This window comes from Xenopus laevis, chromosome 3S (assembly GCF_017654675.1).
Source record: "Xenopus laevis strain J_2021 chromosome 3S, Xenopus_laevis_v10.1, whole genome shotgun sequence".
Lineage (NCBI taxonomy): Eukaryota > Metazoa > Chordata > Amphibia > Anura > Pipidae > Xenopus > Xenopus laevis.
The window spans coordinates 60722081-60749653 of record NC_054376.1 but is presented as its reverse complement, the minus strand read 5'-3'; the positions used below and the strand labels follow the sequence as shown (position 1 = coordinate 60749653).

Sequence of the window (27573 nt, the reverse complement as noted above, 5' to 3'; positions counted from 1 at the left end):
ACAGTCCCCTCCACCCCGTCACCAACTGTATCACCCCAAACTTATCTGTTCACTTGTGCCACTTCCAAAGCTGCAGAGCTGAGCAGCAGAGTTGGTAACCATCCCTATTTGGGAACATCTCTTTCCAGGTTTCAGGGAGGTGATCTGCAAGCAGGAGCATGTGCACTGGACAAAGTCCAAATGTTTCTGCTCCCCAATCACTGCTATGAAACCCTGAAGCTAACTGTTAAAAATGTCTTAGTGGTTCTTTAGTTCCCCTTAAAAAGAAATTGTCAAGCACAAATAAGTTCCTTAACATATGTGTTCAAGCTTTCTAATTCATTGTACTTTTTGAATCTTTAGTTGGGTGTAAGCATCATGCTTAGAAATACATGCACATTCCCAATGCACAAAGCTAAATTTTTGGATTGACTTAAAACATTGTGCATATGTAGTGTATCAAGGGCATCTTCTCTGACACCTGCTATTAATTTCTCCTTGGCAATTAGAATTTGCCTTGAGGGTTGGTGTGGCATGGGCCTTAATTAATGTAGTGTAGTTCCTTGATAGAAGCTTCCGTAGCAATTCCTTCTGTATCCTTCAGGTTAGCTATTGAAGGTTATTTCTTTAAAAAAGAATTAAGCTTTGCTTACCTGTATCCTTGATAATGATACAGATGGAAGCACTAAAAGCAGTTATATTGCTCAGGTATTACAGGAAGTTAAGACATAATACATATTGAGAAAAAACCCCCACAAAAAACAGAAATCCTGGGACAGAAAAAGGAATAAACAGATGAAATCTTGATTATTAAAAATTAGGGCAGTTTCTGAGTAGCAGTTTTTTTCTAAATTTGAATTTGTGGATTACCAGATGTTAAGGTAAGGCTACAGTTATGGTAGCATCTGTTATAACTGGCCATATATTCACTTGTTTTTATATTCCACAAATTGTATATACTTACAGTATTTCTTTGTATATATATTTCTTTGTACCTAGGCTTCATGGTTTACAGGTGAATTAGTCTCTTCAATATAGTATTGAGAAAGGTAATACTGAGACCACAGTCCCAGACTCCCTGGCTTCTCCGACTTGGTGGTATCCCTAGGGACTAGTTAGAAATTAATTTAGATAGTAGTTCTCTTCAGGGAATATACACAACCCTCTTAGCTGGTGTACATTTTGCAGCATTATGGTGTTGGGAAATTGTTAAAATATAAGGCAGTTTGTATCCTATTTAGCTTCCTTCCTAATTTATATGATTAGTTAAAAATCATTTAATTCACTCCCTTTCCCCTTCACACTGAGAGACATAATTATAGAACGTCACCAGGATGTGTCCCACTGTTGCGTGACTGTTTTGCTGTGGAGATAGTGTCTCCTGTCGATGAGATTACAGGGTTATCAATTTTTACAGGAAGGTAGGTTCCTGCTGGTACTAGGTGTGTTTAAAATATTTCTTCCCTGCATCCCAGCATGTTTATCATCACTGTGCTACAGCTACTACAAGTGGGCCAGATAAAGTACTCTGATTATACAGGGGCACCCTGTGTGAATTCAGATAAGGCCAGCTTAATCCATTCAATTCAGTTGTGTTATATTCTATAAAACGTCAGACATACTTTGATCCTTGACCTTTGGTATAATTGTCTTTTTCTGTGCCAAGGATTTGTATTTCAACCAGTGATTTCATTTCTGTTTCCTCTGGGGCTTTTCCATGAGTCCTGTCAATAGTATATTATTTTCTGCCTTGTTAACTGAACTTACTGATTTACCGTATCAAACCATGACTCTGTTTCAGCAATTTAAAGTGATTATACAATTTTCCATTACAAATCTTACATTCACCCCCTAAGGTTATTGTACAGTACATGCGTGGATTTGATGCTGCTAAAAATCACTTCTGAAACGGAGGCAGGGCTCCAAGTCTCCCTGAACAGATTTTTATTTTTCAAAAATACACAGCAATGTTGTTGTTTTTTTTTTTTTAATAATCCATGTTGAGGGAAGCCTGTGGGCCCTTCTCAGGCCAGTGGGACCGACTATCAGCAGGTAGCAGGTGTTTTGTAGTGTTGTTCGTTTTTGTTTAGGTTTTTTTTTGGGGGGGGGGTATGAATTGTTTAATATGAACTGTTTTACATTTTAGTTAAGGCCTTGTGATCATATGTGTGTGAGTAGCTTTAGCAGTTAGGTGTCAGCCTCAGATTGTTGCTTTTTGCAATTACAAATCATGTTGTGTGATTGCAATTAATATACCATTGATGAGATATGTGCTTTTCATCTGAAAACCTATCCCAGGCAGAATATGTTGTCAAATAACATGCTACTAATTTCTAGGTAGTCAACAGATCAATGTACTTGCATGCACTCCCATACGATAATATGGGGGTGCACTTTACAGTGTGAAGAGTTCAGTGTAAATTGCATCTTACACAAACCACTTGCGACATCTGCAGTTGGAACACTAAATAATGTGAATGCATGAACCCGTAGGGGGAATCTGAAACCTGACATGTCTAATCAGGGGCAGGTATTGCATTGTCACCAACTATGTTGAAATTTCCGTGCCTATTAGGCACTTCTATTCCTTCAAATAAAAATAATAGCATTGAGCTGTGATTGTGATTTATTCTTCCCAAATAATTCAAATTGCCAGTTATAGTTCTCTATTCCAGTATTTTCTTATATCTTTCTATTAGGATAATCCTTGTTCTCTTGACCAGCGATGAATCTTTCAAAGCTTCTTTTCTTTTGCCCTAAATAGTTTTTCATCTTTTCTGTAATAACGGCTATTCAAGGTTTGATGTTTCAGCTGACTATGTAACAGCTATCCATTATACTAAGTTTCCCATGATGAGTTTCATTGTCATGTAAGTGCATCCCCTGTTAGTTTTCAGTTTGAATTATTCCGATGCTCTAATCTTATTTTGCTAAATTTTGTTGCATTGAAAATCACTTCATGTGCAGACTAGTCATAAATGTCTTCTTATTAATATTGTGATATTTTTTAAATTATTTTAATTTAATAGTTCATTAAAATATATTGAAAATATTATTTGGCAGAACACAGTCTATTTGCTGCATTCTTTTCATAACCAGCTTTTTAGTTATTTCATTTACATTTTTGGATACTGACGTATGGGTACTGGTGTCAGGAATGTCAATGATATGATCATTATGGTGGCTGTGTTTGTTGAATGTTAGTCACTTTGAAGCTATCCATGCACATTAAAAAAATGTTGTTCTCTATAGGCGTTCATGGGAAAGCTTATTTGTTAGACAGTCAGGGCAATGCTAACATGCAGATGGAAATCTAGCAGATGTAGAGATACAAACAAAAAGATCTAAAGATTCTTATTGCCACCAATATAAACTCCCCAAAGCTTTCCCAACAAAAATAATAATATTGTTTTAATAAAAGATGTTCATTTTTTTTCTGTTTTGCTACAGTGCCACCTATTTTGCATGTTAAGCCATCCAATACTCATGCACATGAGTCCATGGACATTGTGTTTAAGTGTGAGGTGACCGGGAAACCTACTCCCACTGTTAAATGGGTTAAAAATGGCGATATGGTGATTCCAAGTGACTACTTCAAGATAGTGGTAAGAGCACAATGATGTCATTTTTTGCTTAAGGGATATTTAACAAACAAGGCAAACCTTGAAATAGGTTGTAAAAGAGAACGTTGGTAGAGTTCATAGTTATTCCTAAAATAATCCGTTTTTTTTTTTTTTTGTTATTCCCAGGAGGATCATGACCTGCAGGTGTTAGGTCTAGTGCGCTCAGATGAGGGATTCTATCAGTGCATAGCTGAAAATGAGGTGGGGAATGTTCAGGCAGCAGCACAGCTCATTATCCTAGAGCATGGTAAGCTTTGTGTATTACAATATCCATATACAGACATGTATACTTTCTGCCCTAGCTAAACATAACAATGCACCCCAATGCTCCTGCACCTCTTAAATCATTACAGAGCCATAGGCCAGTGTTCTTTGCTTTCTAGCACACAGCCCATTGAACTTTGCCCATATTCTTCTCTACCAATTTTCTAGTTGCCGTTCTGCCCAAAAATGATTGCACCTATTAAACTCATTGCTGCCCTAGGTTAACCGTGTCCTGTGATTTCCTGTTCTTCCTTCCTGAAGCCCCTGTAGAGAATCCTGTGTCACTGAGGCAAATTCTTTCTGTATCATGGAAAGTTCTGTGGCTTCCTGAGAAGTCACCATTCCTGATAAACCGAATTATTATTTCCTTGCTCCCATTACAATGGACAATAGTTTTCAGATTAAAGTGCAATATAAACCAGGGCTTTAATATGTATAATGCCTAAACTGGCATTAGTTGTAACTAGACAGCAAACTACACTGTATGTTTCTTAGCTGCCCTTCATTATTTACATGCTGATGTTATTTGCTCATTCAAAGTTTATAATTTTGCATGTGGTTCATGGTTTAGTCCATTCTCTTCCATATGTACCTGCTCAAGTCTGATGTACAGCTTGCAGTTCTATACCAGACTTAATAGGGTATTTTAGAATTTTTCACTTTAAATGGATTATTTCGGAGAGGTTTTTAAGTAGACTTATATCTCTAATTTATAAACCAAAATATGCAGCCATTATATTATGGGACTGATTTATTAATGTTGGTGCTAAATACCGCAAATACATTTGCAAGTTGCAACCACTCAGGTATATGCTTTTATTTACTTTCTGGTAATGTTCTGTTCAAACCCAGTTGCTGACATGTTGCTATTGGTAATAACACTTGTGAAGTTTAACGCTTATGTTCATAGATCATCCCCCATGTGTAAAAAAAAAAAATTCTTGTCTGTTTGATTTTCTGTGAGATAGGGAGCTTTTATGTTCACCATTTTACAACACTGACAAGATCGTCAACCTGCTCACTGGACAGGTTGCTCCCATTTCTAGAATGTATATTTGTGCGTAATGAATTGTACCTCTGCCTACTCTCCTGTGTAACTGAAGGAGCACAGCCAAACTGAAATCAAATCAAAGTCGGCACATTGTGTTTTTTCAGGCATATTATGTTGACCGGTAAAGGTAGCTTTCAAAGCTATCCTATGCCACTGAGAACGAAAGGGAACCCAGAGTTAGTGCAGCTTTGTTTTATTAAAACATAAAGGATTAACTTGGTTATTTTGCATTATCAAAAATCTATTGTATGACCGTTTATCAAATGAAAACAGGAACATTAGAATGAGCCAACATCAACATAAAATTGAGGGATGATAATTTAGTGTTTAAAAGGAGCAGGTTAAACTTGTAAGAGGATGGGTGTTCCATGTTGATATTTACATTTGTATTCATTGAGTGACCTGTTCTCTGTCATAGGGACCTAATGTGCCTTGGCTTTCTGGGTGCTGAAGGTCCTACTGTCAGATGAGGGGTTGACTTTGACGTTTTGCATGTTATTGGGTAACTCAGGCCTGCCAGAGGTGGGTTAAGTCATGGCAGTATACCAGTCATAAGGGATGACTGTTGGACCTCTGACCCTTTGTAGTGCCTCCTTCAGTGACTGGGTGCCTGTCTTCTGCATGTCCGCTGTGCCTATTATGTTTATTTTTTGTTCTTGTTTTTCGCTTTGTGTTTGTATGTGCCCGTGCTTGTCCTCCTCCCTTTTTTTATGCCCACTTTCCATCAATGTCAAGGTGTAACCATCCCAACCTCTCCCATCCCATCACTGACCCATGCCACTGCTCACAATGTAGCTGCCACTCCAGGAGGCCCCGTGCCTTCATCCCCAAGGGATGTCGTAGCCTCTCTGGTGTCTACGCGTTTCATAAAACTGACTTGGCGTATGCCGGCTGATCCACATGGAGAGAACCTCACCTATCAAGTCTACTATAGCAAGGAGAGCATGAATAGGTAAGTGTTTTAGTTATTTATGGCTGTCTTATAACCTTGCTTCTCAGGAACATGGTCTACATAAAGTTTTTATTCTTGCTCCCTGTAGTGTGGGACCTTTTTTCAGAGTTTATACTTAACAAACTCAGAACAAACTGAGTGAAAAAATACGCATCCTAATGATAGGGCTTGTGGTGAATATACATGTTGCCTAGTGTTATTTATTAAAAATCTATATTTCTTGTTATTTCTTGAACTAATCAAGGAAATTGTAGTTACAGCTTGTTTGTAGCTAAAAGTGTGTTACAAGATTGCAGAATGCATAACCATATACTTTTTTTTATCATTAATCAAATGGCATGCAGTTTAGCATGTCAACAAGTGCCTGAACTGGTGGCATTACAATGCCCAGTAAGATGTACTGCCCAGTGCACAGACCTCAGAAATCCTGGCACCATTGGTGCAGGCTGTGAAGTCACAGAAAAGGATGTTGGGAGGAACAGGAATCTAGGACCAGACATGGGAGGCAACATTTTCCTGTTGCTTTGGGAAGAAAATATTTTTTTCCTATAGTTAACTACAGGACGACATTTATAGGTTTATGGGTTTGGAGGAATATTTGTGTCCCTCAAAGTGAAAACTAAATATTTTTTTACAATTATCATTTTCCTTGATATACATCAAGTACTTACATTCAATACTAGATATTTTTAATGTGAAATGATTATGACTGCGTTACCTAAACTAATATGTAGACTCCTGTACCACCTGGCTAAATGTAGAGCTGTGCAATGGGGAAACGGCGACCATGTTTGACCATATTCTTTCTGTCGGAGCCTCCACTGTTGTCATTGCTGACCAGGTGCTTGCACACTGAAAGAGACCTGGTTCCTGGCTTTTGGTGAGCATGCTGAAGCTCGATTATGATAGCTGTATTCAACTTCCGACTGAAGATTGATAGTGATAGCTGTGTAGGCGCTGACCGGCTGTGATGGTGGCCAAACATGCCAGTTGCACCCAAAAAATAAACAAGAACAAAACAAAGAAAATTGCTTGTTTTGCAATAATAATATCTCAGAAAACAAAATCACGATGTGGGATATTTAGTTAATTTATACAGTTGATAAAGGGTCTGGATACTTTTGCAAGAGCCTTCTCTTTTTGCACCTGAAAAGTTTTACTGCCTTTAATTTTTAGTGTCTTAAAGGGAAACATTTTAGGGTGGTGACACGCTAAGATTCCAGTGAGATTAGTTGCCCAGCGAAAAATCTCCTCTTCTTCGGGTGACTAATCTCCCCTAAAAACATTCCTGCCAGCTAGAATGTAATCGTGGGGATGGAACTCTGAGGAGCAGGAAACTTCAGATGACTTCGGAAAATAAAGCACTCAGAGTATCATCCCGCCAGCGATTTACCTTCTAGCCAACTGGAAGGTTTTTCGGGAGATTAGTCGCCCGAAGAAGAGGATATTTGTTGATGGGCAACTAATCTCCCCAGCATCTTAGCATGTATCATCACCCTTAATTGCATGACTGAGTGTACCATTCTCGTTGTTCTTTTTCAAAAACTGTGAATTGAGCCTGTTTATCCTCTTACTGCTGTCCTTTTGCTTTATTGGCTATTCTAACCTTTAGCTACTATCACAGCATGAGTTATGTGTGTTTCTGTTGGGATATATCACAAAAGACTTGCCCCTATTTGGTTGTTGCCAGAAAACAATGATGTGTACATTTTCAGACAACATTCGATATGTACTGTACTTCGTACATTTTGTATTTGATCCATATCTAGAAAAAAATAGCAGCAAGCAGAATCTGGTTGCTATAAGAAATAACGTCTCCTTTGCTGTATAGGGAACGCGTGGAGAACACTACCCGCCCAGGAGAAATGCAGGTTACAATCCCGAACCTTCTACCTGAGACAGTCTATTACTTTCGAGTGGTGGCTCAGAATCAGCATGGAGCAGGTGAAAGCTCCCTTCCTCTGAAGGTTGAAACACAGCCTGAAGGTAGGTTCTGTGTGGGCATCATCAAGAATGTCCAGCGGCATGAGAATATTTGTCAGGCTCGTATTTCATTTTTAATTTATGCTTTATAATTGACTATTTTTATATACCGTATATACTCGTGTATAAGCCGAGTTTTTCAGCACTTAAAATGTGCTGAAAAAGTCTACCTCGGCTTATACGCGAGTCACTGGGTGTGCACAGGGGTTTCAAGACTAAGGGACCCGGCGCTAGGACCCTGTGGCAGTGTAGTAGGCGGAAGTGACGTGCAGAGCTTGACGAACATGCGATGTTATGCCGGCTGTTAATCTTTGCTTGCCGCAAAGGAAACAAGATCCAGCAGTGCAGAGAGGGAGAAAGCAGCCTGTCAGCCTGTCAGCAACTGTGAGAAAAAGGGGAAGGTGGAGAGAAGCGGCTTTCAGAGATCGAGCTGTGAGTGAAATGATTCAGAGAGGAGGGGGAGAGAGAAAGACGGCTGTGACAGTAGGGGTGGGAGAGGTGGAGAGAACGGACTTTCAGAAGTCGGGCTGTGAGAGGAGAGGTGGACAGAAAATTGGCTTTGATAGAAACGGAGGCAGGAAACAGGGGAAAGAAAATGGATGCAAAACTAACTTTTGTCTTACAGTTTAAAGGCACTGTGACTGGTGCAGAGAGAGGAAGGGAAAGATATGGAAGCAAACGGTTAGAGGAAAGAGTTAAAAAGGGCCCTGTGTGGATACTGTCTCTCCCCATTGAAATGTAGGAACTTCCCTTTTTAAGTTCAGCATTTATTATTTAGTGTGCCTATAATGTACCCCCTGTTATAAAATATAAGGATATGTTATATCCCAGAGGTTCATGACTATATAAAAGCCTGGGAAGCCAGCGCTTATGTGCTCTTACCTGCACAGGGACTAGGTTTGCCCGATGCTGCTTGCGCTTCTGCGCTAGGTGACATTTTACCAGTAGCTGCTGCATTTCTCACCCTAGGCTTATACTCGAGTCAATAAGTTTTCCCAGTTTTCGTAGGTAAAATGAGGTACCTCGGCTTATACTCGGGTCAGCTTATACTCGAGTATATACGGTACTGAGAAAATTTGAAATCATAATAATGTCTCCTACTAAAGATTAACTTGTTCCACTGCATATTGACGGTTTTCAAATTAAATGTATTTATGTATGTGTGTTTTTTCGTTCAGTGCAAGTACCTGGCCCAGCCCCCAATTTTAAAGCCACATCAGTCTCGGCCACATCTGTAAGTGTCTCTTGGGAAACCCCACTGTCTGGAAATGGTGAGATTCAGAGCTACAAGCTTTATTATTTGGAAAAAGGAGCAGACAACGAGCAGGTGAGATAGAGGTTCAAATGGGGTGTTGTCCTATTAAATGGGATGTTCACATTTGTTAAACTATTACTAAGCAAACAGTCCTTTCTATTTACAAAATATGTATACTAGTTTAAACTCTATTCACCTATAAGACTGCTATACAGCTCATAATCCATTTGACTGGGCATCTTTTAACAAAGTGGGTCAGTGACCCTATATTCCTCTCTGTTAATCCTGCATGTCATAAAAAGTGTACACATCCGTAGTGAGGGAAATTAAGCCTTCATGCTGTAATATGAATGCACAACTGCTTCTCTTCATTCCAACATCGCTTCTTCAAGTTCTATGTGAATGACAGCAAGCATTACCTATAATATGTAAGGAGCACTTTACCCAAACAACATAATTGTGCAAACATACGCCACCCTATGTTAGTTTTCAGTGCTACCTTGCCAAGTAATTCGATTTCTAATATGTAACCATACATGTATTTTTTATGGTCATAGTCATAAATGAAATTTAGTTTTTAAGTTCTTAATTTGCAAAGTGAACTTCCCCTTTACCCCTTTTAAATGTGGTTTCTATGGTGGTGTTTAATTTCCCAGTAGTGATAAAACTGGCATGTTTTTGCCCCACTTCTGCAGGATATTGATGTGGGTGGACATTCCTATACAATAAATGGCCTGAAAAAATATACAGATTATACCTTCAGGGTGGTAGCCTTTAACAAGCACGGACCGGGTGTCTCCACGCAGGATGTGACTGTCAGGACTCTGTCAGATGGTGAGTGAATTTCTTTGGCTGCATGATCTTGTGTGCCTGCTTCTTTATCTCCTTGGGAACCTGACATTGTTTTGCATTTACCTTTAGTACCCAGTGCTGCCCCTCAGAACCTGACACTAGAAGTTCGGAGTTCACAGGTAAATTTCCTGCTGCTATTGTATTGTATGTATACGAAAGCTTACTTAGTTATTTACATGCCAGGTCACACAATGTGACTTCTTAGCAACTGCTCAGTTAGGACAAGCTGCAATGCCACTGTGCTGTTTGTCTGTGCTGTTTGTTGTTCAGGCCTTTAGAAGTGTAAATACAAGCAGCAACTTGTTAATCCTTTGTGGCAGGTTGACTATTCCAACAGATACTGACAGCCTAGGGTAGTTTACTACATTTGTACTGAATTTAGGAGTCCTCTTAGGAGTTGGCTGTTTCTTATAATGCACCTAATTCCAACTTTTGTTCACAGATAACCATAGATAGGTTCACTGCCTATAATATGTTTAGGTTGGATTGCTAAAGTATTTTCTCACCTTTGCATCTCATCAGAGATACATTACCAATACTCATCTGGAGACACTTGCTATTTGAATGAATACACTGAGGGGCATTGAGCTGTATTTCACACATTTTTGCATACACACAGACCACAGTACTTAATATAATAGCTAAACCTGTAATAAATATTGAATACATTTCTAAAACATTTTGAGTGTTACCCTTTAAGACAGTTGATATGATGAAGTCGCTTTTTTCTTTTTTAAGTGTAATGTATAGGTACAGGCAGAAGCTTTGGCTTATAAACAAAATATGGTATTTGGATAACTTAAAGGAGAAGGAAAGCTCCAAGACAGTTTATTGCCAACAGATTAGACACAATAGTGCAAGCTAGAACGCTATATTTATTCTGCAGAATGCTTTACCATACCTTAGTAAACAGCTCTAGACACTGTCTCTGTTTGTTTAGGATAGAAGCTGCCATATAAGCTTGGTGACACATCACTTCCTGCTTGAGTCTCTCCCTGCTCATTCATAGCTCTGAGCTCAGATTACAGCAGGGATAGGAGGGAGGGGGAGAGGAGCAAACTGAGCATGCTCAAGCCCTGCCCTGGAAGTTTAAGATGAAAACAGGAAGTCTGATACAGAAGCCCATGAGTACACAATAGAAGGAAAGAAATTAGGTGTTTCTTTTGACAGAGGACTCAGAGCAGCATTACTTTGAGGGTTTACTGGTGTATTTATATAGAGCTTTCTGATAAAGCTTACTTAATTTTAGCCTTTCCTCTCCTTTAAGAACACCAAGCATTGAACTCTACATTCATGTAAACTGTAGACTTGTACTATAAGGGGCAGATTTATTAAAATGTACGTTTGGGGCTTAATAAATAAAAATTCACCCATGTTCTATTCATTCTTATGGGATTTTTAGAATTGTATTTATTCAGTTGGTGAAAGTTAGAACTCCATTTGATAAATATGGTTATAAAAATCCCATAGCTATTAATAGAGTGTGGTTGAATTTTTATTTATTAAGCTCATATTTTGATAAATCTGCCCCTAAATGTTACAGATACAGGTGTAAGAGCTATCACCTGGAATGCTTATTACCTGGTGTTTTTCAGGTACAGGATCTCCAGTAATTTGGATCTCCATACTAGTCCGCTAAAATAATTTAAACATTAGATAAATAGGATTTTGCCATCAATATGGATTCATGCATATTGGTTACCATCAAGAACAGGATACTGTTTTCTTTTTACTGTATAGAGGAAAAAAATAATTTTAGAAATTAGAGATTTTTGCTTTAGTGAATGCTATGGGAGGTAGCTTTTCAAATTCAGAACTTTCTGGATTATGGTCTTCTAGATAGGATCCCATACCTGTATACAAGGATCTTCTGTTCCATTTATTTAAAGTTACCCTACCTCGTTGCTAGGGTAGGTAATAATAATCCATTGTGTTTAAAAAAAATCTTGTAAAATCTTGGAAATACAGATTGTAAACCTTTTAGTTTTGCCTCATTTCACAAAAAAACAAAGGGAGAGGAATCAAATTTAAAAACTGTCTATCATCAGTAATTGAAGTCTTTTGTTCCCTGTTCCTCCTCTTTGTATATGAATGGAAGATGTCCCAAGTAGGCACAGGCTTGAGCAAGGACAAATGATTACAATAGCTCATACTCCAATTTCTAATGTCTTTGGAAGTCAATGATGCATGAAGGGATGATAGACATTTTTTACCTTTCATGATTTACCGCAGTATTGTTCAACAAATATGGCTTGTGCTGATAATACTTTTTACAAATTGTTTTAATCAGGAAAAGTCTGTTTTTTGTTATTTCAAAATGGAAAACTGAAGCTACTTCATTTTTGTTCCTTGTAAGGTAGAGAGTTACATTACTAGTGCAAAGGGGAATTATGCTGGGGTTTATCTGTGCACTGGTAATCGGCACATCATCTCATTGCTTCAGTTATTTATATACTTCTGCCCATTCTACCCATTCCGGTGACATCAGAGATGTTTATAAATTATTACAGGGCTGGGTCAGGCTCAGGTTGGGTTAGAGCAGGTTAAAGGCTGTGCAATGACCCACGGTATGAGGTTTTCTTATCCCATCTCTCTTTATTTTGGGGATTCTAGAACTCCTGAAAATTGAAATTCTGAAAATTGTAGGGAAGCACTCGCCATTAGCATTCAGTATATGCTGTGGCGACCTGTATAGAAATAAAATATGGCACCGTATTCTGCCAAACCCATGTAAAATCTTATATTGTATTATGTTCAGAAAGTTACATTACAGTAAGCTGCAGCATCTCTGGAATCTGTTTAAACTAAGGATGTTACAAAAATAGGCGTGTTGTAAAAGAAATCATTATGGTAAAATGATGATTTTCTGCTTCTCCACTGAGTAACGGAATTATACGGATTGTTTCCACAGAGCATTTTAGTGCAGTGGCAGCCCCCTCCTCTAGTTTCCCAAAATGGACAGATTGTGGGCTACAAGGTCCGTTACCGTAAGATGACAAGGAAGAGTGAGACCAGTGAGATACTTGTGGATGCTCAACTATCATATCTTTTCACAGGTATGCTCCTTTTATTTAACCTAATTTTCCTCAATCTCTCTCTGATGACCATACCTTGTGTCTTGTCCCTCGACCATATTTTAGATTATAAACTGTATAAAGCAGGGCCCTCTTTGATTCCCATAACAATGAGCATTTGTATGATGTATACACCTTCTATTGTACAATGTTGTTGATTATGTTGGTGCTTTGTGTTCATACATTTCCATTTTTTCCCCGTGCTACCCTAGGTCTTGAGCGGGACACAGAGTACAACTTTCGGGTTGTGGCCTTGACTGTTAATGGAAGCGGCCCTGCAACAGACTGGGTTTCAGCAGAGACGTTTGAGAGTGATCTGGATGGTGAGTGTATATATGTGTGTGTGTGTGTGTGTGTGTGTATGTATGTGTATATGTGTATATATATATATATATCTATATATATATATAATCTACAGACCAGGTAATTCCCTATGGGCCAGACTGTAATTTATATCCTTATAAACGGCGCGTTCTGACATCAGAACGCGCCATTTATAGCTTAATGCGTCAGCAGTTGTCACTGCCGCACTCTCCCTACAGGTTTTCTTCCTGCCTGTGTGCCTCACTTCCCCACTTCCGCCCTCACTGTGCGTGCTCCTATTAAGATCTTGCTGCCTTTCCTTACGACTCGGTTCTCCTTTTGTCTCCCACCCTCTGCTGCTTGCTCCCTCAGTGTCCTCTTCTGTTTCCCCTCCATCTCTAGTCTCGCTGCGTCTCACTGTCTCTTCCGTTCCCCCTCCTTCTTCCGTCACAGCCACTCTTACCTTGTATTCCTTCTGCGCTCCGTCTGCCTCTCACTCACAGTTTCACTCCCCCTCCTTCTCCAGGCAACTCCCTGTGCCCCTCCCACACCCTGTCACTCCTCCTCACACCTCTTGTTATGGCTGCTGCTCCCACCCTCCAGGTATCAAACTTCAGTTTTCACTCGTCTTTCCCTCCCACCCACGTTCCTCTCCAGTCTTTTGTCCTCAGTCATCAATCTCCTCTCTCTCACCCTCCCACTCTCAGTTCATCTCTGCTGTTGGCCTCAGGCCTCGTGCTTTTATATGGTCACGTAACTCCTCGGTGACTTTTAATATCTTTATAAATTACAGTAGGGGGTGCATTATCCAATATATATATATATATATATATATATATATATATATATATATATATATATATATATATATATATATATATATATATATATATATATATATATATATATATATATATATATATATATATATATATACATACATACATACATACATACATATACACACCGTTACAGATGGACCAGCACTCCGATTTTAAATCGCCAAATATTTATTGCAACATTACTGTGCATCCAATGTTTCGGCCCACATTGGGGCCCAATTCAAGAAATCGGAGTGCTGATCCATCTTGAACAGTTTTTTTCTTTTCTTTAATGTCCATTGCAAGTCTATAATTCTCTCTGTATTTGGCACAGAAATAAAATAATGTTTGTATTTCGTTTGGCCCTTCTCTCGGGTATATACGATATACTGCAACTTACTGTATTTGTGTGTGTGATTGATTAAAGTAATATTTTTCCCTTTAGGGGTTATTCAGATTTTAGCTGTTATTTCACATTGACACGTCCAGGCAAATATAAACCAAATATTAACCTTCACATGTGAATGAGAGAATATACAGCAACACACCCTTTCGTACCAGTGTTATTTACAGGACACGCAAGAAACTAACATTCTTTCTTTCTTTCATGTAAAACAAAAAGGAGCAGATACCTCACACACAGGGTGTGAGGCAGGAACAGCAATATATATATCTGTAAATAAAAATGGCATGTCTCTATGACCAGGCTGAATCAAATTTTTAAGCCTTATTGTGCATATCTGTAGGCATGTGCCCAGTCCCAGATCGGTTCTGTATCTGCCCATTTTTCACTATTTAAAATTAAAATATTCAGATTTGATGAATCCTAATGACCTTTCTGAATCGCTTACTTCTCTGAGACATTACAGACAGCTAACAGAAACAAATTCATATTAAGTGAAGCTGAAATGTTGTAGCTTACAGATAAACTGTAATGCTTTATATGTGCTTAAATTTGCAAGTTTAATTTTAACTCCATGTTCAGACTGAACTTCTTCATGGTATTTTGCATTTAGTGTCTCATTAAAAGTCTCAACCTTTTGGACAATCCATGAAAAATAGGATCATATACAGGTGGAACATTCTGGGAGGTCTTTCTTGAGCTTAAGCTGCATCTGCATGGGCTTTTGTGACCTATGTCTTTCTTAAGAATAGTGCTATATTAGGCAAACCGCATAATGACTTGTTTCATTAATCCACTTCTAACCCTGCCACAAGTTTAATTGTGTAAGTATGGTACATGTGATTTTCTGCCACATATCAAATAAACATAGGGCTGAGAGCATTAAGCTAATAGAACACTTGAGAGACTACTGAGTGTTGGTTAAACTGAAGACTTTTCTTAGAAGCGGTAAAGTTAGTTTTTCAGACAGGAAAAATAATGGGGACGTAGCAGTCCATGGGATTATTAGTGCAGTCTGAGTAATCTATGTGTTAGTTATTTGACCAGTCACATTGCCCAAAAATGGCCTTTGTGGGCCAGCCACAGTGGAGTTAAATGCTATTTCATTTTCTTTTACTTACTACTTTGTATGAATGGATAGGGAAGATTGGTCATATTGGTTCCTAAAAACACTGCTTTGTTAACGTATGAAAAAAGGAATTTTTATTGATCATTATTACAAATCATATTTGACATAACGGCTATGGTCGCTATTTCCCTTTGCCAGTGCCTGAATACTCCCTTGCTGTTATATTATTATATTTAATAATTGTGTTGTTTCTGAATACTTACTTAAATGTGTGAATCTGTTCCCTCTTCTTCACTTACAGAGTCACGTGTACCAGATGTGCCAAGCTCCCTCCATGTCCGTCCCTTGGTAACCAACATTGTGGTGAGCTGGACCCCCCCAGAAAACCAGCATCAAGTTGTGGTCCGTGGATATGCAATTGGTTATGGTTTAGGAAGTCCTCATGCCCAGACTGTACGTGTGGACCACAAGCAGCGTTACTACACCATTGATAACCTTGGTATGTTGTTACATCCTTCTGAACCCCTCACCCCGTCTGCCTGACAGTCTCCACCGGCTGCTTAGTTATCTGTGATTTTTTTTTTTTTTTTGGTAAGCTGTTTATCCCTTGATAAATTAACATCTAATGGTAAATGGTGCCACCTGACATGCTCTAATATGTGCTGATTGCTGACCGCAGTACACAAAGTATAATGCCTGATGCACGAAAAAGACTTATTTCACCGCAGCCCCATTTTGTGGCTTTTGTAAAAAAAAAAAATTTCTTAATTGTATGAAGTGCCTTATGTGCCATAAATAAGAGCGGCAGTTTGAGTTTAAAGCACTAATTGGAATTTGCAATTGTTTTTACCTTCACAGTATTTTTTCCATAACTAATTAGCATTCTTCCACTACAGAACCCAGCTCCCACTATGTTATCTCGCTTAGAGCCTTCAACAACGTTGGAGAGGGAATTCCACTGTATGAGAGTGCAGTTACCCGCCAGCACACAGGTAAGCCTTAGAAGCATAGTACTTTGAATGATGGGAGCAGGAAGGTGGAATGTAGGGGATTGGGTTCTCTTTAAAGGTATAGAATTTGCTTAGTTTGGTGTCCTGCTAAATGTATGTGCTTATTACAGTTAACATTGCTTCTTCTTTCTTGTTACTAACAATCTTTTGTTCTCTCTCTCCCTCTCTCCTCTTTCTCTTTGCTTTAATAATCATTTTGTCCACATTCCTTGTTTAATTTATCTTCTCTTTTGTTCTCAAACCCTTGCTGGATTTCTTATTTGGCACTATTAATGCAACATGCATTTTCTTCCCATTCCATCAATTCCTGTACATCCAACCTACCCTAATCATGCCTGTGGTTGCGGCTATACTCTTGTATGCACCTCCCTAAATCTGTGATCATGTATCATTCACTCTTGTCTGTGCATGTTTACATTCTGTGATAGACCCTTCCGATGTTGATGTGTTTGTTGTTCATGCCCCATACACCCCAGTTCCAGAGCCCAGTCCTATGTTGCCCCCAGTTGGCGTGCAAGCCACTAGCGTGGCCAGTGACACTGTGCGTCTCACATGGGCGGATAATTCTCTCCCCAAAAACCAGAAGATCACTGATTCAAGATATTACACAGTGAAATGGAAGACCAATATTCCAGCAAACACCAAATATAAGGTAAATATAGGGAATGGGAAATGTCCTGAAAACCACTACCAAGTTATGGAAGCCTAACATAGTATACAGGAATGCAGCAGTTTGTAAATAAATACTTATTAGGACTTGATAACAAAGAAAAAGGCTGGTAGTAAAGTGAAGTTGTGATAAGGGTTAATGTTAGACAAAAAGCAAAATGAAAGTGTACAATCAGTAAAATCTTGGATAATGAGATGAGCTTACACCCAAGGTTCACTCAATAAAATAAGTAACTAGAACTGGAATAATGCAGACAATTATTTAATTGTCTGTAAATTTTACTTGGCAGTTAAGTTACCACTCCCAACGTTCTTTTACAATGGATTTTCTGTGCTAAAATGATAGTTTTGAAATTAATTATTTCTTGGCAACTTGGGTTTTTCTTGGATAAGTTAGCTGATTGGATCAAGTGAGAAGAAGGACTTGCTACCAGCAAGAAGAATCTTCTGTGTCAGTAGAGTTGATGTAATAAGGGTGGTATAATAAATGGCGCAAGAAGATTGCATAAGAATCCTGTTATTTTCATTTTCTTCTTAGATGGCCAACAGCACAACTTTAAGTTTCTTGGTTACTGGTCTAAAGCCCAACACTCTATATGAGTTCTCAGTCATGGTGACCAAAGGTCGTAGATCGAGTACATGGAGTATGACAGCCCATGGGACCACATTTGAATCAGGTACACTATAATCACTCTGTTTTCACAGGGTTTCTTTATTTTTATTTTTTTTTGCGTTGAAGTTGAAAAATCTATCCTCCTTTGTCCCCAGTGCCTTCTTCACCTCCCAAAGATGTAACTGTTGTGAGCAAGGAGGGAAAACCTCGCACCATTATTGTCAACTGGCAGCCTCCCTCAGAGGCTAATGGTAAAATAACAGGTGAGGTCAAAAGTACACCCTTCGGATAGTTCAGATCCATACTATTCTCTTTTCTTCCAGAAATTTTATATCTGTGCATTCTAATTGGTTTCGTATACCTTTCAGGTTACATTATATATTACAGTACAGATGCTCAGGCTGAACTCCATGACTGGGTGATTGAGCCAGTGATTGGAAACCGTCTGACCCATCAAATACAAGAGTTGACTCTGGACACCCCTTATTACTTCAAAATCCAGGCGAGAAACTCTAAGGGCATGGGTCCAATGTCAGAAGCTGTGCTATTCCGTACCCCCAAAGGTGGGTTAAACTGCAGTGAGGGATATGGTTCAGAAATATAGTGTTAAAGACTACTAAAATTGTATATGCAGAATATTAATGTACAGCAACTCATCACAATGTTTTATACTACTGATAATGTATTAGAGCCAAAAACACAATCTCTACTGCAAATTTATTAGGGCTTGCAAGGTTATATTGTGGTGAATTCACATACAGTGCTATTCTCCCTTCAATACAAACAGAATACTATTTAATACTGTAGGATAGTCCTACCAGATTACTTGAAAATTTAGAGATACGTCTACTGAAATGCATGCTGTAGGGACTGATGTAAATAAAATTGCAATAAGGGCAGCTCTTCCAGTTGGATATTCTAGATGTGTGTCTGACTTTTCAAGTAATCTGCTAGCCCTACTTTAGGAAGCAGAGCAAGGAAATTGGTCAAAAAATGATCCAAGTTATGTATTAAATACTTGACTTAATCTGGTACTACCAGAGCTTCAGGCTTGTTGCTTCTTGGGAGCAAACTAGATACATGTTCTCTAACAAAGACTATTCTGCTTTCTCCCTGCATTCTGTCTTTGTATGATTTTCTCCCTTTTAACTCTCCCATTCTTTCCTTTCTTTCTTTTCTTTCTCTCCCTCCTTCTCTCTTATCCCACCAACTCTCCTCATCCCACTTCATTTGCCTCACACTGGCAGAGTCATCACCTTACATGCCTAACGACCAAGGTAATCATATTTCTATGTTTAATACAATCGTCAAGGGAAGGTTTCTATCTCAGGGGGAAAACTTTTAGTGGAGGGCTATTGTATATGAGGGGGTTGCATTGTCTTTTTATGCTACTTTCTCTCCTACTTCTCTACGTCTTTGTATAATGGAAGTCTCTCTTCCAGCATCCAGCATCTCTGGAAAAGGGGTTCGCCCTTTTGATACTGGATCAAACAGTGGCTCAACTCTAGGAGGTAAGTGTAATTATGGTAGGCGCTCACTCTCCTTTTACTGTTATAAGACTAGGAGATTTAACATTGATTTTTTTTTTTTTTTAAATCTGTGAACCTGATAATTCATTTTTCCAGGCAGTAATAGTCACCATGGAAGCCCAACTTCACTGGATCAGAACATGCTTCTAACAATCATTGTTTCCCTTGGTGTGATCACAGTCTTGGTTGCTGTTGTCATAGCAGCCATATGTTCCCGTCGTTCTAGCTCTCATCACAAAAAGTAAGTTTTTAGTTTTTTTCTTGTAATTTTTATTCACATAGTTTCATTTTACCTTATTCTGCCTTCTGGTCTTGTATTTATACATTTTACCATCTCCATGATCATCATTAATTTATATAGCTCCAGCAGCTTACTTAGCACTTGCCATTAAATTATGGCAATGGGGGTTTTACAGTAATTTATCAAGGATTACAGAATGAAAATGTGGTCAGAGGGCCCTGCTTACAGCTGTATTCATGTACACACTCAACTCCAGCCTTTTAAAAACGGTTTATACATATTTTTTGTCGTTTGGTAATGTTAGAAGCACATTTTTGCCTCCTTTCAAGGTGAATGGTGATGGCAAATGAGGAGATTTGTCAGACCATGAGTAAATCTTTGCTACCAAGGATGACAGGTCTCTTGAGAAAGACCTTCCATAGCTAAACATTAAGATTGCCGCAAGTAAAACTCATTATTTGCAGCAATCTGGCTTACCCATGGGGAAATGCTCCTTTCGCATTTTTCCCACAGTTGCCAATGCCTCACTGACAATCAGCCATAGTCATCTGTTTAGTTAATGTAAAATAGTCATCAGTTTAGTCAATGTAAAATGTGAGGCAGCAACGGGTTAAATTCCTCTTTCAGCCAGAGGAACACTGCAACACTTCATCACACCCCAATTTTATATGTAATACTTATTGCTGGTCTTTAATAGATTTGGGAATTATTATATTGTTTCTTTAACACTACCGTTGATGTTTAAGACACATACAGGTAAATACACATAATTGTTAACATCATTGTAACACCAAAAAATGAAAGTGTTTTATGGCGAAGACACACTTATACTTTTAGCAGCTACAAAAACAGACAATGCTGATAATTTACTGATAATTGTCTCTATGTGTGTTTTAGCAGAGGCAATTCTCAGTATTGTCTATGGTTGGGTATTTTCTGTTTTGTAGCCGTGACAATTAGCTGCTCTGTGTGTCTTCATAATTTAAAATATAATGTAATGTTGCCCTGCATTGGGAAAAAAATTGTGTGTATGCTTCAAAAAGACTACTATAGTACAGTAGAACCCCCATTTTACATTTTTCAGGGAACCAGAAAAAAATGGTGTAAAATCAGGGAAATGTATAATATATAGGTGGGACCTGACCACACAACAACAACAACAACAATGTAAAATGAGGGGAAACTTAAAATCAGGAGGGACAAAAATAACAAATGTATAAATGTATCAATTTAGAACAGTTAGTCCCCCCCCTGTTGCTTTAGAAGGTGAAAAATTAAACTTTACACTTCAATATTCGAAAACGGTCACAAATAGAAAAAAGAAAGTAATTGAAAAAAGTTATTTCTAGTGATCTATCTGAAACTGGAAAAACTGTTTGAAGTTGAACAACCCCTTTAATACACTTTCAGTTTTTTTGGTGTTACTGTTCCTTTAAGTGTCCATTTCAGGGATAAATTTGTGTTTTCTTTTTGCCTCTTTTTGTTTCTATAGACTCTTATTTGATGATATTATTTATTTTATTTTTTAAAAATATTTATTTGTTGTTTTTCCTTTACCTGTAACTTTAGAAAGAGAGCTGCCAGTAAGTCAGTGAATGGCTCACATAAATACAAAGGCAACTCAAAGGATGTGAAACCACCAGACCTGTGGATCCATCATGAACGTTTGGAATTGAAACCAACAGAAAAGTCTCCAGAAACAAACCCAATTTTGACAGATACACCTCTGCCACGTTCCCCCCAAGATCTCACACCAGGGGATAGTACAACTGAAGGCAGCATCCATCAGCACAGCAACTCATATCGAGGTGAAAATCAAAGGTTTATATATCTAGTAGAGATGCACTGAATACATAATTTGTGGATTTGACGAATTTTCTACAAAAACTTTGACCAAATACAGAACCAAAACTAAATCCTTATTTGTATATTAAAAAGTGAGAGATATATTTTAAATCTGTCAAAATGCCAACTTATTTAAGAAAAAAAAATAAAATAAAATAAAAATATTTCTGCATGCATTTTTTTGTAGAATCACATTGTCCCATTAATTTTCAATGAGGCTGAAAATCTCAAGTGTATACAGTTAGATCCATTATTCTTTAGACAGAGGCAACTTTTCTAATTTTGGTTGTGTACATTACCACAATGAATTTTAAATAAAACAACTCAGATTCAGTTGAACTGCAGACTTTCAGCTTTAATTCAGTGGGTTGAAGGCATAAAGGCAGGGCATACAATTACTTTCAATTTCCATTCATCACATCCTAGATGTCACAGCTCTCCACACATTCCCCTGTTCTCTTTAGCATTTAATTGTGTAGCCAGGGCATGGGGATGGACATCGGGTCCCCCATTCTGGTGCACAAACAAGATTCTGAGATGATGCAAGGCTTGCCTTAATAACAGTGTCCACAAAATGGCTCCTGCCTGCTTGTTATAATTATGAATTCCCAAACTAAAGGAAACAAGATTCAAATAATTTATATTGTGTAATTAAAGTTCATTTTGCTTGACTAATGTGATAAAATAGGATTTTGAATAATTTTTTTTGGGTGACGGCTCCCTTTAAGCTGCAAAAACAGAAAAAACCCATCCGAGAAATTGCTACATTAGGAGTGGCAAAATCTACAGTTTGGTACATCCTGAGAAAGAAAAAACACTGGTGAACTCAAAAAGACCTGGACGTCCACGGAATACAACAGTGGTGGGTGATCACAGAATAATTTCCATGATGAAGAGAACCCCCTTCACAACAGCCAAACAAGTGAACAACACTCTCCAGGAGGTAGGTGTAGCTATATCCAAGTCTACCATAAAGAGAAGACTGCATGAAAGTAAATACAGAAGGTGCACTGCAAGGTGCAAGCCACTCATAAACATCAAGAATAGAAAGGCTAGATTGAACTTTGCTAAAAAAAAAAAAACATCTAAAAAAGCCAGCACAGTCCTGGAAAAACATTCTTTGGACAGATGAAACCAATATCAACCTCTACCAGGATGATGGCAAGAAAAAAGTATGGAGAACGTGTGGAACAGCTCATGATCCGAAGCATACCACATCTCTATAAAACATGGCGGAGGCAGTGTTATGGCTTAGGCATGCATGGCTGCCAGTGGCAGTGGGACACTAGTGTTTATCCATGATGTGACACAGGACAGAAGCAGGCAAATCAATTCTGAGCTGTTCAGAGACACTGTCTGCTCAAATCCAGCTAAATTCAGTCAATTTGATTTGAGGCATTTCAGAATACAGATGGACAATGACTCAAAACATACAGCCAAAGCAACCCAGGAGTTTATTAAAGCAAAGAAGTAGAATATTCATGAATGGCCAAGTCAGTCACCTGATCTGAACCCAATTGAGCATACATTTCACTTGTTGAAGATTAAACTTCGGACAGAGGGCCCACAAACAGCAACTGAAAGCCACTGCACTAAAGGCCTGGCAGAGAATTAAAAAGGAGGAAACCAGAATGTGGTGATGTCCATGAGTTCAAGACTTCATGCTGTCATTGCCAGCAAAGGGTTTTCAACCAAGTATTGGAAATGAACATTTTATTTTCAGTTTTTAAATTTGTACAATTACTTTTGAGCCCCTGAAATGAAGTGATTGTGTTAAAAAAAGACTTTAGTTCCTCACATTTTTATGCAATCTTTTTGTTCAACCCACTGAATTAAAGCTGAAAGTCTGCAGTTCAACTTCATTGTGGTAATGTACAAAACCAAAATTAGAAAAAGTTGTCTCTGTCCAAAGATTTATGGGCCTAAAGGTGGCCATACACTATTAATATCCACTCGTTTGGCAAGGTCGCCAAATGAGCGGATCTTAACCCGATATGCCCACTAACGGCTGGACGATATTGGATGAATATGAACGTTCAGCTCTGGGGCTGAACGATCGGATTACAATACTATGGATGGGCTCCAACGGGTCGCAGGACTGCATCAACTAGCCGATGCGGTCCTGGATCATACAAAAAAAAATCAAACTTAACCGATCGATATCTGGGCGATTTTTGGCCTGATGTCGATCGGGAGGACCCGTTGGGAGCCCCCACACATGGGCAGATAAACTGCTGAATTGGTTTAAGGGACCGATATCGGCAGCTTTAATCTGCTCGTGTATGGCCACCTTTACTGTATAAAGAATATTCCTATTGATTTCTATAGAGGCTTTAACTTTTCTGGGGTTTCAAGAAGATTCAAGGTTTCAGAATAAATGCTTGTTTTTTCTTTCTTGCTAAAAAAAGCCAACTCTTTTTTTTTAAATAAATCAGTCCTTTAGGGTTTAACTAACTTGAATCCATCAAACTGTGCTGATATTCTGCAATTCCCAAACTGAATCCTGCATATGGTGCATGACAATGGCTGCCTTCATTGATTGCTCATATGGGAGGAAATGAGCGAACCATCATGTAACTTGAATGAAGATTTGGGATGTTTTTTGTTTTGTTTTTTTTACATATGCTTCTTTCCCCCCCAGGTCTGGAGTCAGAAGATTCCGTGTCCTCACTTGCTGGGCGTCGTGGCATGCGACCTAAGATAATGATGCCTTTTGACTCCCAGCCTCCACAACGTGAGCAATATAAAAAACTTGGATTAGCATAAGGGGAACCTCTGAAGAGTAGTTATGTATTACAGTACAGGCAATGGTTATCACCATGCTACACTCAATAGATCCATAATTTCAAAATGTTATAGGTTTCTATAAGTGGAGATGGAGCTATGGGATTTCTTATGGGTAGGGCAGTGAGCATATCCCCCTTGTAGCCTCCTCTTAACGTAGAGAAATATTTGATTTTCTATTGATTTTGCTTCTATTTCTGTCCTTTTTTTTATGCAAGGGCTGCAAAATTCTAAATACTTTAACTTCCATGCCCCTCTCATTAAGTTTTCTCCATTTTTCCTGCACTTTCCACTCCCACTGCCACATTTCATCATTTTGTCTCTGTGTTTCAGCGGTTGTCAGTGCCCATCCCATCCATTCACACGATAATTCTCATCATTTTCGCTCCGTTCCTGGGTTCATGCTGCACGTGTTGGGTGGCCCTTCGCAGGCTGCAGGTGAGAGGGGCACTCCTGGGAATGGTGTGTGCTCTCTGCTGTGAAGTCCTGGGTGCTATTTAGGGACACTATTCATTGGCTCACCCTGTACATCACACTGTATGTTTTTAAATCTAGCTTACTTCACCTTTCTTTTCAATGAATGAATGTCTTTGTAACAATTGTTTTCATTGTTGCTGGGTTGTTGCACAACTCTCATATTAACTCTTCTGTTGTAGAATCTGTGCGTCATACCCCTAGCTGTGACACTGTCGTAGCTGCATCATCTTCCTCTCAGACTGGCCCTGAGGATCCAGACCCCTCAGGGGGTAACTTCTTGCCTGGCTCCCTGGATGAAGATACTGTACCTAGTGTTCCCACAGCACATATCCGCCCCTCTCATCCCCTAAAAAGCTTTGCTGTTCCAGCTGTGCCTGCTCCTTCTTCTGCAGCTTCATATGAACCCCCATTACCCAGCTCTCCGCTTCTTCAACAACAATGTAAGTAACACTGGATTTCTCCCCTTTGGTTATGCATCCAAAGACACACAAACACTTGTTTTTAATCTTTTGGCAGGCCCCACAGCTTTGTCTGTGAAGACAGCCTCTCTTGGAAGTCTTGGCAGAGTGCGACCCCCACTTCAAGTCACAGTTCCCAGTGCCCCCGAACCACTAGAGACAACTAGAATGCTGGATGGCTCAGAATGTGTATGTGTTTTTTTTTGTTTTTGTTTTTTTTTATGCTCAACAGAAGTAGAGTATTTAAGCCTGAGAGCAATATTGTACCACAGAAAGCAGACCCCTTGAGGTGATCTAACTGTATTACTGAAACACTTAAGAAATAAAGAAAATCAAATATTTAGGTTTGCAGAATCAGTTAGGCTATGGTATGGAAGGAAACAGAACTTGGGGTTTTAAAATAGTTGGGAGAACTTTAGTGTATTGACTTCTGTATATGCAGCAATAGCTCAATAGATCATTCACATGCAAAGTTGGAGACAATATAGTCTTGCTTTATATAAAAATGACGAGCTAGAATTATCAACTCTTTTGGGAAGGGGCTTTTCCCCTTGTGTGTCGATTATTGGGTGCTTTGTATGTAAATCTGTGTTCAGTGTATAAAACCCATTTATTGTGCAATGCCATGTTGACTCTTTAAGAGATATTAATAATATGACTTGAGTTTTCCTCCTTCTCCTGAAAGGCCAATACCAAGTGCAGGATAGTGTATTGAGATTTGTTTGGCATAGAGCAACCAGTCAGTCATGTTATTGGTGACAATGCACAGAATCCTCTATTTTGGTATTTGTCTGCATCATGAACTTTTGGTTCAGCCAGGCAAAAGTTTCCAAATCCTGCTGAAAAAGGCTTGAATTAAGCCAAATCCCAAATCGAACCTGGGATTTGGTGTCCCTAGTTATAATGTTATTTTTCGGACTTCCGTGCTCTTTAGAATCGGTTGTTTAACTGTGTGTTTGATATTTTTTGTTATTCTATATAAAGTGCATGTTCTTATCGTACTCTATTCCTGTTTTGTTTTTTCAGAGCTATGAACCAGACGAGTTAAGCAAAGAGATGGCTCATCTTGAAGGCCTGATGAAGGATCTAAATGCCATAACCACAGCATGAGAAGCATAATGTCTCCATCCCAGAGGCCTGTCCTTGAATGGGCTTTCAGCTCGGTGCCAGCTAGAGGCAGGGGCTTCTGTGTCACAACCACCTGTACAGACTAGAGGGGTGTAAGATTGTGTATGCTGAGAACCACCAAGGGCCAACATGTAGTACTTTTTTCTTGCTACTCTCATACCTTCGGATTTCTAAGATGAATTGTTTTCTTGGAGGGAGGATTTATATAAATAACAAAAGGACATTTGTTTAAAATGTGGAGGAATATTGTGTACATTTTTTTCCACCACATTGGGCCTTCGTCCTTTTGCCTTGGCTTTGCAGATGCCAGATATGGTGTGCCAAGCAATAGACGGGTGCCTGAAAGACTGCTCTTCCTAAAGGCTAACCCTGTATTTTTGCAGTGTTTTCAGGCTGCGGCTCAGAACCAGTCAGCAGCAGTTCCCCCTCCAGCCTCTGTGAGACTCAAAACAGTGTTAACCCCCCCAACACTCCCTGATTTGTCAAGAGACATTGCCTCCTCATCTCCGTCCTGTTTAAGTGCTCTCTACCTGAAAGTATGCTTTATGGAAGAACTCCTTATGCTACTCACTACAAGGGAGACTTGTGACTATGAGATTTGCAGAGTTGCAAACTGACGAGCTTCAACAGAGTTTGTTTTTTCTCTCTAGCATTGTACTCACACTTTCTGATTTCACAGAGAAGGCCATATCAGGCTGGTTTTTCAGCACTTTCATGTGTTTAAGCATCTTCCTCCTTGTGTGAAGTCCCCCTGCTTGTAAAGAAGCCATGTCTTTCATACATCTTCTGTATATTGTTCTGTCCTTCCCCAGCCCTCTGCCACTCGCAGTCCTTTATGTACAGAAAATTCATTCTATTTTTTTTTTAATTGCTTTTTCTGTAGTGTTTAGATTGTACCTTTTTATTGTGATTTTTTTTATAACATAATGAATATTATTTGGTATTGGAATTCAATACACTTTTTTTATTCAATCAAACTAACTTTGGCCTCATTTCTATTTTGATATGTATTATTAGGATTCTCCTGCTTTTATCCCATTGTATCCCTTTTCCGTTTTATGTCAAGTCTCATCATGTTTGCATCTTAACCTGAACTTGATAAGATTCAATTGTACAAGCAGGGATCCGGGTTCCATCCATCAAAACCTTCCGCATCTTCATGACACAGTAAAAATGTAGTAATTTGACAC

General features: G+C 38.8%; 1 protein-coding gene across 10 annotated transcripts in view; it reads left to right on the top strand.

Annotated features, from left to right (window-relative positions):
- neo1.S (neogenin 1 S homeolog) overlaps positions 1 to 27360 on the top strand; it is a 96950-nt gene extending 69590 nt beyond the window's left edge. The window contains exons 6-29 of one of the 10 annotated variants that reach the window (XM_018255598.2): positions 3430 to 3584; positions 3729 to 3849; positions 5713 to 5869; positions 7701 to 7855; positions 9031 to 9179; positions 9803 to 9941; positions 10029 to 10078; positions 12871 to 13015; positions 13246 to 13356; positions 15931 to 16128; positions 16526 to 16621; positions 17116 to 17291; positions 17847 to 17985; positions 18077 to 18184; positions 18290 to 18484; positions 19169 to 19198; positions 19364 to 19432; positions 19547 to 19691; positions 21261 to 21499; positions 24178 to 24270; positions 24654 to 24758; positions 24977 to 25237; positions 25314 to 25444; positions 26282 to 27360. In XM_018255598.2, the coding sequence (XP_018111087.1) occupies positions 3430 to 3584; positions 3729 to 3849; positions 5713 to 5869; positions 7701 to 7855; positions 9031 to 9179; positions 9803 to 9941; positions 10029 to 10078; positions 12871 to 13015; positions 13246 to 13356; positions 15931 to 16128; positions 16526 to 16621; positions 17116 to 17291; positions 17847 to 17985; positions 18077 to 18184; positions 18290 to 18484; positions 19169 to 19198; positions 19364 to 19432; positions 19547 to 19691; positions 21261 to 21499; positions 24178 to 24270; positions 24654 to 24758; positions 24977 to 25237; positions 25314 to 25444; positions 26282 to 26365 (3251 nt within the window). In that variant the 3' untranslated portion in view covers positions 26366 to 27360. Of the gene's footprint in view, positions 1 to 3429; positions 3585 to 3728; positions 3850 to 5652; positions 5870 to 7700; positions 7856 to 9030; positions 9180 to 9802; positions 9942 to 10028; positions 10079 to 12870; positions 13016 to 13245; positions 13357 to 15930; positions 16129 to 16525; positions 16622 to 17067; positions 17292 to 17846; positions 17986 to 18076; positions 18185 to 18289; positions 18485 to 19168; positions 19199 to 19363; positions 19433 to 19546; positions 19696 to 21260; positions 21500 to 24177; positions 24271 to 24653; positions 24759 to 24976; positions 25238 to 25313; positions 25445 to 26281 lie in introns of those variants that run through there. The other 9 variants (XM_018255595.2, XM_018255594.2, XM_018255592.2 and 6 more) reach the window with 9 other exon arrangements.
- Positions 27361 to 27573: the final 213 nt, after the last annotated feature.